The sequence below is a fragment of the Cucurbita pepo genome, chromosome 13 (genome assembly GCF_057944985.1).
Source record: "Cucurbita pepo subsp. pepo isolate OVF chromosome 13, ASM5794498v1, whole genome shotgun sequence".
Lineage (NCBI taxonomy): Eukaryota > Viridiplantae > Streptophyta > Magnoliopsida > Cucurbitales > Cucurbitaceae > Cucurbita > Cucurbita pepo.
In genome coordinates, this window is record NC_141810.1 from 14,555,732 (window position 1) to 14,569,128 (window position 13,397).

At 38.5% G+C, this 13,397-nt stretch overlaps 3 protein-coding genes and 4 non-coding genes across 7 annotated transcripts; 6 read left to right on the forward strand and 1 right to left on the reverse strand.

Annotated features, from left to right (window-relative positions):
* The first annotated feature begins 1 nt into the window (after position 1).
* LOC111808450 (16 kDa phloem protein 1) lies at positions 2-1,959 on the forward strand. Its single transcript, XM_023694432.2, has 5 exons — positions 2-240; positions 450-515; positions 803-941; positions 1,543-1,678; positions 1,761-1,959. Exons 1-5 carry the CDS (start codon positions 174-176, stop codon positions 1,812-1,814), a joined length of 462 nt encoding a protein of 153 aa, XP_023550200.2. The 5' UTR covers positions 2-173; the 3' UTR covers positions 1,815-1,959.
* A 366-nt stretch (positions 1,960-2,325) lies between these two features.
* TRNAK-UUU (transfer RNA lysine (anticodon UUU)) lies at positions 2,326-2,397 on the forward strand. The gene has a single exon. It is a non-coding gene; the product is annotated as a tRNA-Lys (tRNA).
* A 155-nt stretch (positions 2,398-2,552) lies between these two features.
* TRNAK-UUU (transfer RNA lysine (anticodon UUU)) lies at positions 2,553-2,624 on the forward strand. The gene has a single exon. It is a non-coding gene; the product is annotated as a tRNA-Lys (tRNA).
* A 714-nt stretch (positions 2,625-3,338) lies between these two features.
* TRNAK-UUU (transfer RNA lysine (anticodon UUU)) lies at positions 3,339-3,410 on the forward strand. The gene has a single exon. It is a non-coding gene; the product is annotated as a tRNA-Lys (tRNA).
* Positions 3,411-3,509: 99 nt separating this feature from the next.
* Positions 3,510-3,581, forward strand: TRNAK-UUU (transfer RNA lysine (anticodon UUU)). The gene has a single exon. It is a non-coding gene; the product is annotated as a tRNA-Lys (tRNA).
* Positions 3,582-3,799: 218 nt separating this feature from the next.
* On the forward strand, positions 3,800-6,147 carry LOC111808448 (uncharacterized). The gene is made up of 8 exons (XM_023694430.2): positions 3,800-4,138; positions 4,230-4,346; positions 4,422-5,044; positions 5,123-5,222; positions 5,305-5,364; positions 5,437-5,520; positions 5,657-5,761; positions 5,839-6,147. The coding sequence occupies exons 1-8, from the start codon at positions 3,923-3,925 to the stop codon at positions 6,145-6,147; spliced, it is 1,614 nt and encodes a 537-aa protein (XP_023550198.2). The 5' UTR covers positions 3,800-3,922.
* LOC111808449 (protein FIZZY-RELATED 3) lies at positions 6,124-8,901 on the reverse strand. The gene is made up of 10 exons (XM_023694431.2): positions 8,282-8,901; positions 8,083-8,205; positions 7,892-7,996; positions 7,636-7,815; positions 7,494-7,556; positions 7,210-7,407; positions 6,687-6,788; positions 6,543-6,605; positions 6,387-6,455; positions 6,124-6,305 (listed from the first exon to the last, which is right to left on the reverse strand). Exons 1-10 carry the CDS (start codon positions 8,756-8,758, stop codon positions 6,252-6,254), a joined length of 1,434 nt encoding a protein of 477 aa, XP_023550199.2. The 5' UTR covers positions 8,759-8,901; the 3' UTR covers positions 6,124-6,251.
* Positions 8,902-13,397: the final 4,496 nt, after the last annotated feature.

A 13,397-nucleotide genomic window follows, 5' to 3' on the forward strand; every position in this document is an offset into this window, starting at 1 on the left:
GCCACCAAAGTTCAATAGCTCAAAACCCGGGTGGACTTGACCATCTTGGTCGTGGGTGGCGTGTCTGCGTGGTTGGTTGAGTCATCGTTTTTGACAACTGGGCTGCGGCAGGCCATCTATATAAACCCACTCCGCAAAATATTCGTTGAAGCTGGACAAAGAGAAACGCAAAGATGGCGATTGGAACTTTGGAGGTGAAATTGGTAAACGCAAAGGGACTTCGAGGCACAGATTTTCTGGGTAATACTCTCTCTTCGTTCCCATATCCTCTGGTGTTCTTCAGATTCTTGATTGATTCCATTTTTTTTGGCTTGTAATGACTAATTTAGAAGAATCGGGGGTTTCTACTTGCCCTTGTTTATCGAATCAAGCTGTTAGATCTGGATGGGTTTGTAATTGGAATGAAGTTAGTTTGTGATTAAGCTAATGATCTTCTTCTCACATAACAGGTGGAATTGACCCTTATGTTCTGATTCAGTATAAGGGCCAAGAGCGCAAGAGCAGTGTTGCCAGAGGTTACTCTTCGTCCTTATTGCTTGCTACCTCATAAATGATGAACTAATATATATATGGTATCAATTTTTCCATTGAGAATCTGCTTAGGCTGCACCAAAACATCTATTAGTTCATTTTCTCTCTTGATGAGTACTCCTGTTCATATGATCTGTTAAAATGGCATCTGTGTTCTTGGGAATGCAACTGGGCTTTTGTGTGATTAAGCATAGGAAATTAAGAACATTTTTTATCTGGGTTTGGGAAAGTGAGATGTGCTGTTCTTGTTTGTGGAACTTTCATGGTGCAGATGAAGGAGGCAGTCCGGTATGGAACGAGACATTTACATTCCGAGCAGAGTACCCCGGAAGCGGTGATGACTTCAAGCTCGTCCTCAAGATCATGGACCATGACAACTTGTCTGCTGATGATTTCATTGGCCAAACCTCGTAAGACCCTTCATCTTCATCTAGATTATGATAAAGATACCCTTTTTCTTTTAGGTTTTCTCTCAAGGTTTAAAACTCTGAGAGGTTTCACACCCTTGTAAAAAATGATTCGTTCTCCTCTCCAATCGATGTGGATCTCACGATCCACCCTCTTCGGGGCCAGCATTCTCGCTGGAACTCATTCCCCTCCCCAATCGATGTGGAAACCTCAATCCACCCACTTCGGGGCCCAGCGTCCTCGCTGACAAAACACATGGTGTCCACACCTTTCGAGGCTCAGCCTCCTCGCTGGCACACTGCCTAATGTCCACCCCTACAGGGCTCAGCACGTTGCTCAGTGTCTGACTCTGATATCATTTATAACAGCCCAAACTCACTGTTAGCCGATATTGTCCTCCTTGGATTTTCCCTTCTGAGCTTCCCCTCAAGATTTTAAAACGCGTTAGTTAGGGAGAGGTTTCCACACCCTTATAATGAATGATTTGTTCCCCTTTCCAACCGACGTGGGATCTCACACTATACCATTACTCTACCAACACCAACTAGATTGCAACATTACGACAGAAAATAAGAACGATTCATTTATTTCACACTGTTACAGGATATACGTCGAAGATTTGTTAGCTCTTGGAGCTGAGAACGGCGTGTCGGAGTTACGGGCTCAAAAGTATAGCGTGGTAGGAGCCAATCTGAACTACTCCGGAGAAATTCAAGTGGGAGTGAGCTTCACCCAGAAGGTAATTGAGCTTGTTTACACATAAAAAAAAGGGCTAAAATGAGATGAACATTAGTTGATAAAGTTGGTTACATGGTTCACAGGAGACCCAATATGATGGAGAAGAAGTGGGAGGATGGCAGGAGAGTGAATACTAAGGTGGCTTCATCAGCACCACTGTGATACCTGTAGCCTGCAAGGGGGGATTTTTTTTTCTTGGCTTCTGCATCTTCATTATTTCTACCGTAAAATTCTTCATTCAAAACAGAAATTTATAATATTAATCTTAGACCCATTTTATTATTATTATTATTAATTTGTTTAATATTAGAAGATTAAATAAACTCCTTAATGGATAGTTTAATATTATTTTAATGTTTATTCTCGAAAGGCATTTAACCACTTTTATGGTTGCCACAGCCTCTTCATGCAAAATTATTGTGTAAAAGTAAGTTTGGAGTCGATTAAAATTATGGTAAAAAGTAAAAAGTAAAAAGTGCTAAAAGTGTGTATTTTTAATCCCAATTGTTTAAACAATAAATGCTTAAAAAATTTAAGTGTAAAACAAAATACTAATGTTATTAAACACTTCATAATTGTTTTTAGTAATTTACTACGTGATTGGATTTAAATAGAATAATTTCTAACTTTTTTACCCAAAAGTCCAGAGCCGTCTTAGCTCAGCGGTAGAGCGCGTGGCTTTTAACCACGTGGTCGTGGGTTCGATCCCCACAGACGGCGCTGGACCATTCATTATATCCTTCATAATTATATAACTTATTTTAAATTCTCCACAAATTCTAAAACGTACCAAAAATTGTTTCTCAATAATTTGATAACCACGTGGTCGTGGGTTCGATCCCACATTTATATATAATTCTTTTTTGAATATGCAGGCCGTCTTAGCTCAGTGGTAGAGCGCGTGGCTTTTAACCACGTGGTCGTGGGTTCGATCCCCACAGACGGCGATTCAATTTATGTATTTAAATCTTTAGTTTATATTTTATTAGGCCTTCACGTATCCATTTTATTGACTCGGCATAAATACAAGAGTTGATGGTGTCCCAACAATAAAACTTAATTGATTTGGACGATTCTTAATAAGCATGTCTTGCTCTAGAGTAGAGAGAAGTCGACTAGAGTAGCAAGCAAATAGACATGCACAAACTTGAGTTGACGAAGAGAACCTTACTTAAAGTCTAATACCGTCATCGTGAAAACAAAAAATGTCTTGGCTCAAAATAGAGAGAAGTTTGATAGAGACACAAGCAGGTAACACATGCACATACAAGTAGTTTGTGTTTGGTTGACGAAGAAGAGTCTCACCTAAGGTCTAATGAAACCATAATGCTGACCGAAAATAGAATTTGAGTTTCTCTTCAAGTTATGAGCATTGTTAAGATCCTCACATACTACAATAAAAAAAATATTTTATTCAATAAATATTAAATTACAAATTTAATAATTTATTAAATAAATAAAGACAAATCAAAATAAAATAAAAACTTATAATGTACTTAACCCAAGAAATGATATGGTTGATTAGAAAATTTTCTTGTAGGTGGGTTTGATCAAATATTTTCATTTAATTTTGAGCGTCTATTTTTCATAATAAAATTAATATATATGTTAATTACCATTCTAGACAGAAAAAATATTGTCAATTATTCATTAATATCGAAGCCGTCTTAGCTCAGTGGTAGAGCGCGTGGCTTTTAACCACGTGGTCGTGGGTTCGATCCCCACAGACGGCGGTCGATTATTTTTATTTTTTCTCATTTTATAAAATAAATTTAAATTCTCCCCGAAAAGTTTAGAATTTAATTAAAACATAAGTAGTTATGTCAAACCAAGCCGTCTTAGCTCAGTGGTAGAGCGCGTGGCTTTTAACTACGTGGTCGTGGGTTCTATCCCCACAGACGGCGAATGAATCTTCCACAATTAGTTATATATTGAAAATGTTCCAATGATAATAACTTTTTATGAAACAAGATAGTATATAAATATATTTTCACCATTTATAGAAAGAATACTAATAGAGAGTAATTTAAAATATTATTATAATATAATTTTTTTGCATTAAAAGGTTAAAATATTTGTATAATTCTGACATAAGAACTATATGCGAATCAAACAAGAATCGAGTTCTCCTCTGTCAAATTTGAAGACAGAAAAGGTTTTGTTGTTGCATCTGTATTCATGTTCTTGATGTTCTTGATGTTCTTCGTGTTCTTCACGTTCTTCACCACACCCACCATTCATATTAATGAAATCCAAAACACACACGAGATTGCCTATCTTCACCACACCCTTCTCTCTATCCTCCTTTCATTTAAATAAGAACCCCGTTAGAACTCTGTTCAGTTTTCAGCTATATTGTGTTCTATATGTTCTTCTCAAACCCAAAAACACAATGAAATTTGAGGACTTCCTTACGCAGCCAACGCCAAAGCATCAGCGCAAGCTTGATCTTGAGGCTGAAGTGAGATTCCCTTCTTTTCTTTTTAAGTATTTGAAAGAGGAAGAGACTAAAAATGGCCTGAAATGGTAATCTACTTTGAGTTTCTCTTCAGGTTTTGAAGTTGCAGGCAGAATTGCATGCCGAACAAGCACTCAACAAGGCTCTGCATTGGGCTCTCCATGGCCCTCTCTTATCCCATCCCCATGTTTCTTCCTCTTTGCCCCCTCAGGTACACCAGTTTTTGGGGTAAAACCATCAAAATTTTGCAGAGGAAATGTGTTGATTGGTTCCTTGTTCTTTGCAGGTGCAGTTGTTTATGGAAGAGCTGGGAGCTGTGGAGAGGGAGGTTGATAAGTTAGAGAAAAAGGTTGAACAGCTGAAATTCAACTTGGACAAAGAGAGGGAACAGCGCCTTAGAAGGCTTTGCCAACAAAACTTGCTCTTCAATGGACCTGAAACTAATGCCCACCGCTCCAAATCTCAGCGTTATGATGAACTTAGAAAAGACATGATGATGCTGACTGAGAGGAGATTCTCTTCAAGTGCTGCTTCTGATATCCAAATTACCATGTCTTCCATTGCTAATCATCAATCTTCCCATCTTGCTGGAGCATGCGACGTCGGTGCATGGAAGAACGCGACGAGAACCCGAAAAGAAGCTTTCATTGAGACACCAAATGAGCTTTCAGAACACTTGATCAAGTGTCTCATAAGCATTTATCTTGATCTAAATCAGCCATCACACAACAGCCAAACTAAACATGGCCTTTCCTGCATCAACTCAAAGACTAATCCTTATACTATACTGCTTGACCCAGAAGGCTCTGTGAAGGACATTGGCCCTTATAAGAACTTCATCCACATCACGCGAACGTCTTTCGACATCCGTAGATTGCCCGAGTGCTCACCGTCGATGAGAAAATTGAGGTAACTCGCAGTCTGTTTAACAGGTTGCCACAGATTAAGTAGAGTTGCAAGTTGAAACTGTTGTTCTGTTTCCTTCAGGGTTTTGATTCATAAGCTGAGCAGTGTGGAGTTGACCTTTCTGACGTACAAACAGAAGTTAGCATTCTGGATAAACATATATAACTCCTCTATAATGCATGTACTGTAAGACATGTAAGACACACATGAATATCAGTCATGTTCCTACTCGAATATACTGACCGTAATCAACCAAATTTCAGGCGTTTCTCGAACATGGGCAGCCATCAACAACAGACAAGCTCTTGGCTTTGATGAACAAGGTATACAAAATGAAATGTGTTACCATTATCATTGAACTTCTCTGAGCCATATGTGATTCCTCTGACCTGCAGGCTGCTCTTAATGTTGGTGGGATAGTTCTTAATGCTCTGGCTATCGAACATTTCATTCTTCGGCATCCAACCGAAACAAATTACGTAAGCAATAACCATCTAGTAGTTATTTTGTGATGTCCCACCTTGGTTGAGGAGAACAAAACACCCCGTTTATAAGGGTGACATACTATATACTTCAAAACATGTATATAGCACTGATTATGGGTTCTCTTTGAAGGCTTTAGATGAGAAGGAAATGCTGCTTAGGCATGCCTATGGCTTTGGATATCCGGAACCTAATGTGACATTTGCTCTATGTCGAGGCAGTTGGTCATCTCCTGCAGTAAGTGTCTTTCTTCTGCTACTGATTTTATGAACTTTAATGGATCTTTGAAGGAAAATTGACAAAGAAAAGTGTAGTTAAGGGTGTATACTCCTGAGGAAGTGATGAACGAGCTGGGGTTGGCAAAAGTGGAGTATTTGGAAGCATCAGTGGGGATGACAAGCAAGAAGAAGATAATGGTGCCTAAGCTTCTTGAATGGCACATGAAAGACTTTGCAGACGACATGGAATCGATGTTGGAATGGATTTATAGCCAACTTCCTGGCTCTGCAAGCTTGAAGAGGTTAATAATGGAGTGTTTGAATGGTGAAACTAAGTCTCCTATCAAGAAAATGGTGGAAATTCAACCTTATGAATCCGAGTTTCGTTACTTGCTACCCATGTAATCTTATTTATTATAATACTCTGCATTCATACTAAAAACACGAGAGCATAGCTCAAACTGCCATTTACAAATGAATGAATGAATGAATGAATACAAAATTTGGCTTCACCGAATTTGCGTCCGTCCTAGTGACCACAGGCCCGTATCTCTGACTGGTGTCTGAAAAAACAGAAACATCATTAAAGAAATCTATGAGAAATTTAAGGTTGAGGGCTGTTTTGTTGTATTATTCTTCTTTACCTGTGTTTTCATTGATGGGAAGATATTCCAGAACCGAAGTGTTTCATCTCCTGCACCTGTTACAATTGTCTGCAAGAGGCTATATTTATGAGATTCTCTCAAAGAAGAAGTTTGTTCTGTTCCTTCAACAAGTGGCATAAGAACATGTTCATATACCTGACCGTCGGGAGACATTGCCAGGTACAGCACTCTCATTGTATGTCCAGTTAGAGTGGCTACCTATTGAGGAAGAACAGGTAACAGATTCAAGCCTGAGAATTTACATTATTCATTTTCAATTGTTGTGGAAAACAAACAAACCTTCCCCATTGATGGATATTTCCACACCATAATCTGGTTCTGGGAATACCCATGTGTGCTCACAAGTTCATTTACGTTCTTACTCCATGCAAGATTGCAAACCTGAACAAAATTTGACAGAGTTTATCAAAAGGTTGAGAAGTTGTGGGAATCAGTTCCCATCAATCACAGCCCAAGCCCACAGCTAATCAATTGGAAAGAGTTTTCCACACCCTTATAAGGAATGTTTAGTTTCACTCTACAACCATTGTAGGATCTCATAATCCATCCCTTTGGGGCTTAGCGTCCTCACTGACACACCGTTCGTTGTCTGAACCTGATATCATTCGTAACAGCCCAAGCTTACCGCTAACCAATATTGTCCGCTTTGGCGCATTACATATCGTTGTCAGCCTCACGGTTTTTGAAAAACGTATGCTTAGGGAGAGGTTTACACATCCTTATAAGGAATGCTTCATTCCCTTCTCCAACCGACGTGTAATCTCACACCATCACACCCAATCAACTCTTTACAAGGAGAAACCTGGCTTCCAGTGTCAACACTCTCCAACTGGTGCCCATTTGCAGTATTCCAGAAGCGAATGCATCGATCAGCAGTGCCACCGCCAGATGCAAGAAGGTTGCTCTGGTGGGGTGACCAAGCGATGGCCTTAACAGCAGCTTTGTGCTCAGTTAGTCTCAATACAGGCTGCTGCTGCGAATGCTGGTTCCATACCAAAAGCTGTTCATACCCACCAACAAAACAATCTCTGTTATTTAAATGATCAGATCAAAGAAAGAGGATGGATTACTATCTATGCCACTAACCTGATTGTCATTTCCACCGGAGGCAAGCTCTCTGTCATCATTTGACCATTTAAGCCCACAAACCTACAGCATTGATTTACAAGAATTGACATAAGCTTTGAATGTTGTTTTAATCTAATTTAGCCAGTTTTATGGTTCTCACCTCAGACTTATGGCCTACGAGTTTGTTCACAAACTCACTAGCAACCCGAAGATCATGTTGAAGAATATTACGGTCTCTGCTTCCAGATGCCAATATGCGAGAATTCCATGCCAAAACACCAGTTCTTGTTTGATGCCCTCCCATGGTTCTAACTTTCTTGCACTGACTCCCATCCCATATCTGAAAAAGAAGAACAGATGAGCTTTTGTCCTGAAACATGACCTCAAACTCCAATATCTATCTTCTATTGTGTTACCTGAACCTGACCCAGATTTGTTCCAATCGATATGTAGGAACCCTCTTTGGTCCATTGAATTGAGCACACACCATCATTGGGTCCCAAATCACAAAGCTTAGTGACCTGAAAATGAAACAAACACACCCAGTTGATGAAAATGGGTTAACAAAAACAAGAACAGGAGTTGTTGATCTGTGAAGTGAACTTACCTTGCAATTGGATGCACTCCATAAATAAACGCAAGTTCCAAGCCCCACAGCCAACACATTCTGTGATGACCAATCTACAAGATTCAAGTAGAAATCATCTTGAAGCGACGGCGCATCCAGAACCTGCAACAGTATCACTCAGCTGAATACTTAATTCATTCCATAACAAAGAAACACGAAGTTTCAAGGAAGAAGGGACCTTATGAGGTGTCTTGGGGACTTTGCGAGGCGGCTTTGGGGGCGTTGAGATTTCAGAGGAATAGGCAGCATCTTGGCTGAAAAGGGAAGGGGAATAAGGGGAATTTGGGGCAGAATGATCGGTCTTGAACCTGAGCATGTTCTTGCTGGGGCTCATAGGGGAGCCATGGCCTTGGGAAGAACCTGCAGGGGAAAAAGAGCCAAAATCAGATCCAAAAAGCTCCGATTTCAACAACCTTGAATAGGCTTCATTTCCGCCTTCTTTCACTGGGGAGCCCTTTTCAATCAGCCCAAATGTGTGAAGCCTGGACGACGATCTACAAGGAATGAATCTGTCGCTACAAGTCGAGTTTTTCGAAGGGGACGACAAGCTCGATATCGCCCGAAACGAACCCGGAAACGTTTCAAGCTGAAGCGGCCTTTCCGCCATTCCAGCTGGGAGATTCAACCCAGTTTTTCTTGCTTGAGGAGACTCCATTCTCTTCTTTCTTTGATCTAAGAAAGAAAAGGTTAATCGCTTATGGGGACTCTGATAATTTCAATCCAACAGAGAAAACCAATTAAGAGTCTCCTCTGTTTCTCTTTCCCTGATCACTGTGACTGCCAGGAAGAAGTAACGGTCAAATTCTGTTAGGGTTTATACCAAGACGGGCAGGGCTAAAATGGGAAAAAACAAAATCATGAACGGGGCGTTTTTTTAAATTTTCATAAGATGTGGTCTATTTGGAAAGTTTTGCAACGGTCAAATTGTATAAACCAAGCTCACGCTTAGCTGGCTTGCTCGTCTTTTTTCATTTGGGCCTGGGCCGGATAGGATTATGATTTAATCCGGCCCAAATATTTTGCTCAAAAGCCCATTTGTCGAATCGGACTCAATTCCTTTTCTCAATTAAATTTTTAATCATGCATTACATTACACATCATATTCTAATTAGATAAAATAATATGTTTAATCGATCGTATCGATTTTTGCAAGGTTAATATTATTCAGTTCACAAACTTTTTAGATGCTTAGGTTGATGACGACGGATGGAAATGATGTTTATGTTAGACGAACACGACTCTCCACAATGGTATGATATTGTCTATTTTGAGCATAACCTCTCATGGCTTTGCTTTCGGCTTCCCCAAAAGGCATCATACCAATAGAGAGAATGTTTTTTTATTATAAACCCATGATCATTCCCTAAATTAGCAGACGTGAGACTTTCATCATCCAACACATCCCCTTGAACAAAGTACGTCTCCCCTTAATCGAGGCTCGACTTCTTTTTCTTTTGGAGTCTTAGTCATTTTTTACTATGCATTCGAGGAGGTTCGACTTCTTTTCTTTTGGAGTTCTTTGTTTGACATTTGAGGATTTACCTATTGGCACGACTAAGTTTAGAGCATGACTCTGATACCATGTTAGACGAACACGACTCTCACACAAGTATTGTGGATGATATTGCAGTGGGAAGGGAAGGGAGTATTTGAAGGTGAAGGAGGGAGGGGCCATGGGGCTGAGGGGGCTGAGGGGCCTGAGGGCGAGGCAGCAGACAAAGGAAGCAAGTAAGTAAAAACCTAGGCTCGCTGCACGCACTCCCAAGCTTGCAGAGATCGTGGAACATTATTGACAGAGACTTAATGTATGACATTGTTTGTTGTCCCATACTTCCAATTAGCCGTCATAAAATCACATCACATGTTGATTGATACGACACCCTTGGAAATACCAGACACCACCTTTTTATGTTCATCTCCCAAACACACTCTTACATTCTTCAACCAATCAACATATAGCCAGAGTTGATCCATCAAAAACGAGACAAAGAAAGAGTCCACATATGCACATACAGCGGACTTGGTTCGATTCAATCTCTCCATTGCACGTAAAGTTTTCTCTAGTAGATGTGTTTTGAAATTGTGAGGCTCACGTCAGTACGTAACGAGCTAAAGCAAACAATATCTATTAGTAGTGGGTTTGAACTGTTATAAATGGTAACAGAGCTAGACACTGGGCGGTGTGCTAGCAAAGACACTAGACCCTCAAGTGGGTAGATTGTGAGATCTCACACCGGTTGGAGATGGAAACAAAGTATTACTAATAAGGGTGTGGAAACCTCTCTCTGGCAGACACGTTTTTAAACCGTGAAGCTAACAGCGACAATACGTAATAAGTTAAAGTAGACAATATTTGCTAACAGTGAGCTTGAGTTGTTATACATAATAACACAACAAAACAATGAACGTGTGTCAGCGAAGATGTTGAACTCTAAAAGGGTGGACTGTGAGATCTCACGTTGGTTGGAGGTAGAAATGAAACATTTCTCATAAAGGTGTGAAAATCTTTCTACAATAGGAACCATATCCCTTCCAACAAATTGGTTATATGAAACCGGAACGTTTATAGATGAAAAACAAAGATTTTTCTTAACGAGTGATTCATAATATGGAGAGAGAGGATACGTAAAGAAAATATTGAAATTTTTTAGATTTTTATGTTTTTATAAATAATAGATGAATTAGATATAACATGAACGACGAATCTCGAGTATAATGTATATAATTACAAAATTATGTAAACTCAAAAAAATGAAATAAAATAAGATTAATTTAGGCCTATTTCAACATTATAACACAAATATCTTTAATTTCATATCAAATAAAAACCATATATAAATATTTTGTGGTTGAAATTGGAGTTAGTGTCTTGTCGCTGTTACGTACGTTATTTTTTAATTTCGTTAAATATTTTTTTCCAAAAAAATCTAAAAAAGAAAAAAGAAAAAGAAGATAACAACATGTGATATGATATCCAAAGATTCCTAAGACAATACTCAGTTGGATGAGATACTAAATGTTTTGCATTGGAGTAGGAGCCCCACGTATTATTGAACCAAACAAAAACATGAACATACTTTTTTATTATTGTTTTTAATAAGATATTTAATATTAAAAACGTGTTAAGAGTTAAAAATACTATTTTCATCTCAATATTTTGAAATTTTTATTATATAAAATTAAAATTTCATTCTAAAATATGAAACAAAAACAAAAATATTAAATCATATAAAATAAATAAATGCCACGTGGTCATTTGACATTTCCTTGTAAGCCACAAATTAGGTAGCTGGGTTTTTTTTGTTTATATATTTGGAGGGTAGGGAAGGGGTAATATGGGAATATAACATTAGAAAACCAAAAAAAAAGAAATTAAATTAAATGGGCATCTGGTTAGGTACAACACAAAAGCATAGATTATTTGATTTGAATTTAATTTTGAGGATTTAAAAAAAAAAAAAAAAAAAAAAAATCGTAAAAGAGATGTGAAATGACGATAAAGGCAGGAATTGAAAGTGTTGTTGTACCTTTTGTTTGCTAGATGGGTGGGGCAGGGTCAGGGTCAGGGTCAGGGTGAGGGGCAGGGTCAGGGTCAGGGTCAGGGTCATGTCAATTCGGACCCGTCCCCCCCTTTCAAAGGACACACCCAATCTCTTCAACCACACAATTACCTGTATTCTCTTTTTCCACCCCCACAAACCCTAATTATTCTCCTAATTAACCAATCATCACCCTCATTAACTTCAATTTTCCCTTAATCCCATCCCTAATACCAACTTTAATTCTTACCTCATCTAGTAGTATTGTCACACGGTTCTACGTCACAAATTTTATTACGAAAATACCTCTCTAAGTCTTACGTAGAAAAACGGTCAATTACATTATGATCCTATGACCCAAAAAAATTATCGAACCAAATCTTTCATTAAAGTGTTAGAAATGGCTAATTTTTTAAAATTTTGGGTAAAAATATTGATTCTAAATGTCAAAGATTTGTGTAACCGCTCAAACTCACTAGTGAGAGGGCTCAACACCCTTATAAAGAAAACGTGAATGTGAGATCTTGCAAACTTCAGAGCCTAGTGTCCTGTTCTCCTCTCCCATCGATACATGTTCCTCTCTGTAATCGATGTGGGATCTAACAGTAACGTGGAAGAAAAAGAAAGGGTCAGAGGATTACGATGGGTAACTGTTGTAGTTGCAGGTAGGGCGTGTTTTTTTTTAAATTTTAATTTAAGAACAAGCCATGTTGCTTCCTCCTCCATGGAAACAGTCTATATATACAAGGCCATTTATCTACCCTTCTTCCCATCTCCTCTCGCCCTCGGCTCCTGTTTCATTACTCAGCCATTGTTGGCTGTTGCTGCATCATGAAGATTCACAGTCTCTACCAGGTTTGAGAATCTTGATGATGCTGCAGCGGCCATTAATGGCTTCTTCCAACGCTCCATCATTCCATCCTTCTTTAGTGCTACAACTATGTAATATCTGTTTTGTTGGCCCCTTCGCCTCAGAAATGTCTGTACTTCCCAAACCAATGGATATTATTTGTGTTCTTGTTCTTATTCTTATTATTATTATTATTATTATTCTCTCTGACCTCTCTCCATTTTTTGTCCTTCAAACCCATCTGGGTTTTGTTTTGATCTGTTTTTTCTTCTTTTCATGGACAACAATCTGTTTTTACTGACTACCCATTTTAGGGTTTGCAGAAAGAAGATCGTTCAAACAGTTCAAGCCAAGCTCACTACTAGCCAATATTGTCATATTTGAGCTTTTACTTTTACTAGAGAAAGATTTCCACACGTTTATAAATTGTGTTTTGTTCTCCTCCTTAACCAATGTTGGATTCTCACACTTAAGCTATTTTGATGCAAAACTTAGAATTACGCTCATATATATTATCAATTATCCGGTTTGGATTTGAAATATCACAAATTAAAGTGTTTATATAACTCGAGAATCTAATTCACTCGAACGACCCAACCCAAATAATTAATGCTATGTTGGGTTAGTTTTTTTTTTTTTTTTTTTTTTTTTTTTTTTTTTTTAAGGGTTTGGGTTGAATTGAATTTTTGGAAAACTAAAGATTGGAATGGGTTCGTTGGTTGACATATCATGTCGGGATTTGAACCATTACAAATTATAGTGTTTATATATCTCGAGCATCTGACTAACTTGAATTACCCAACTCAAACCATCGAAGTTAAGTTGGGTTAGATTTTTTTTAGGGTTAGGAAAATTGAAGATTCGAATCATCGGTTTGCTGGTTGACATTTTTTTTGGTTGGGTTA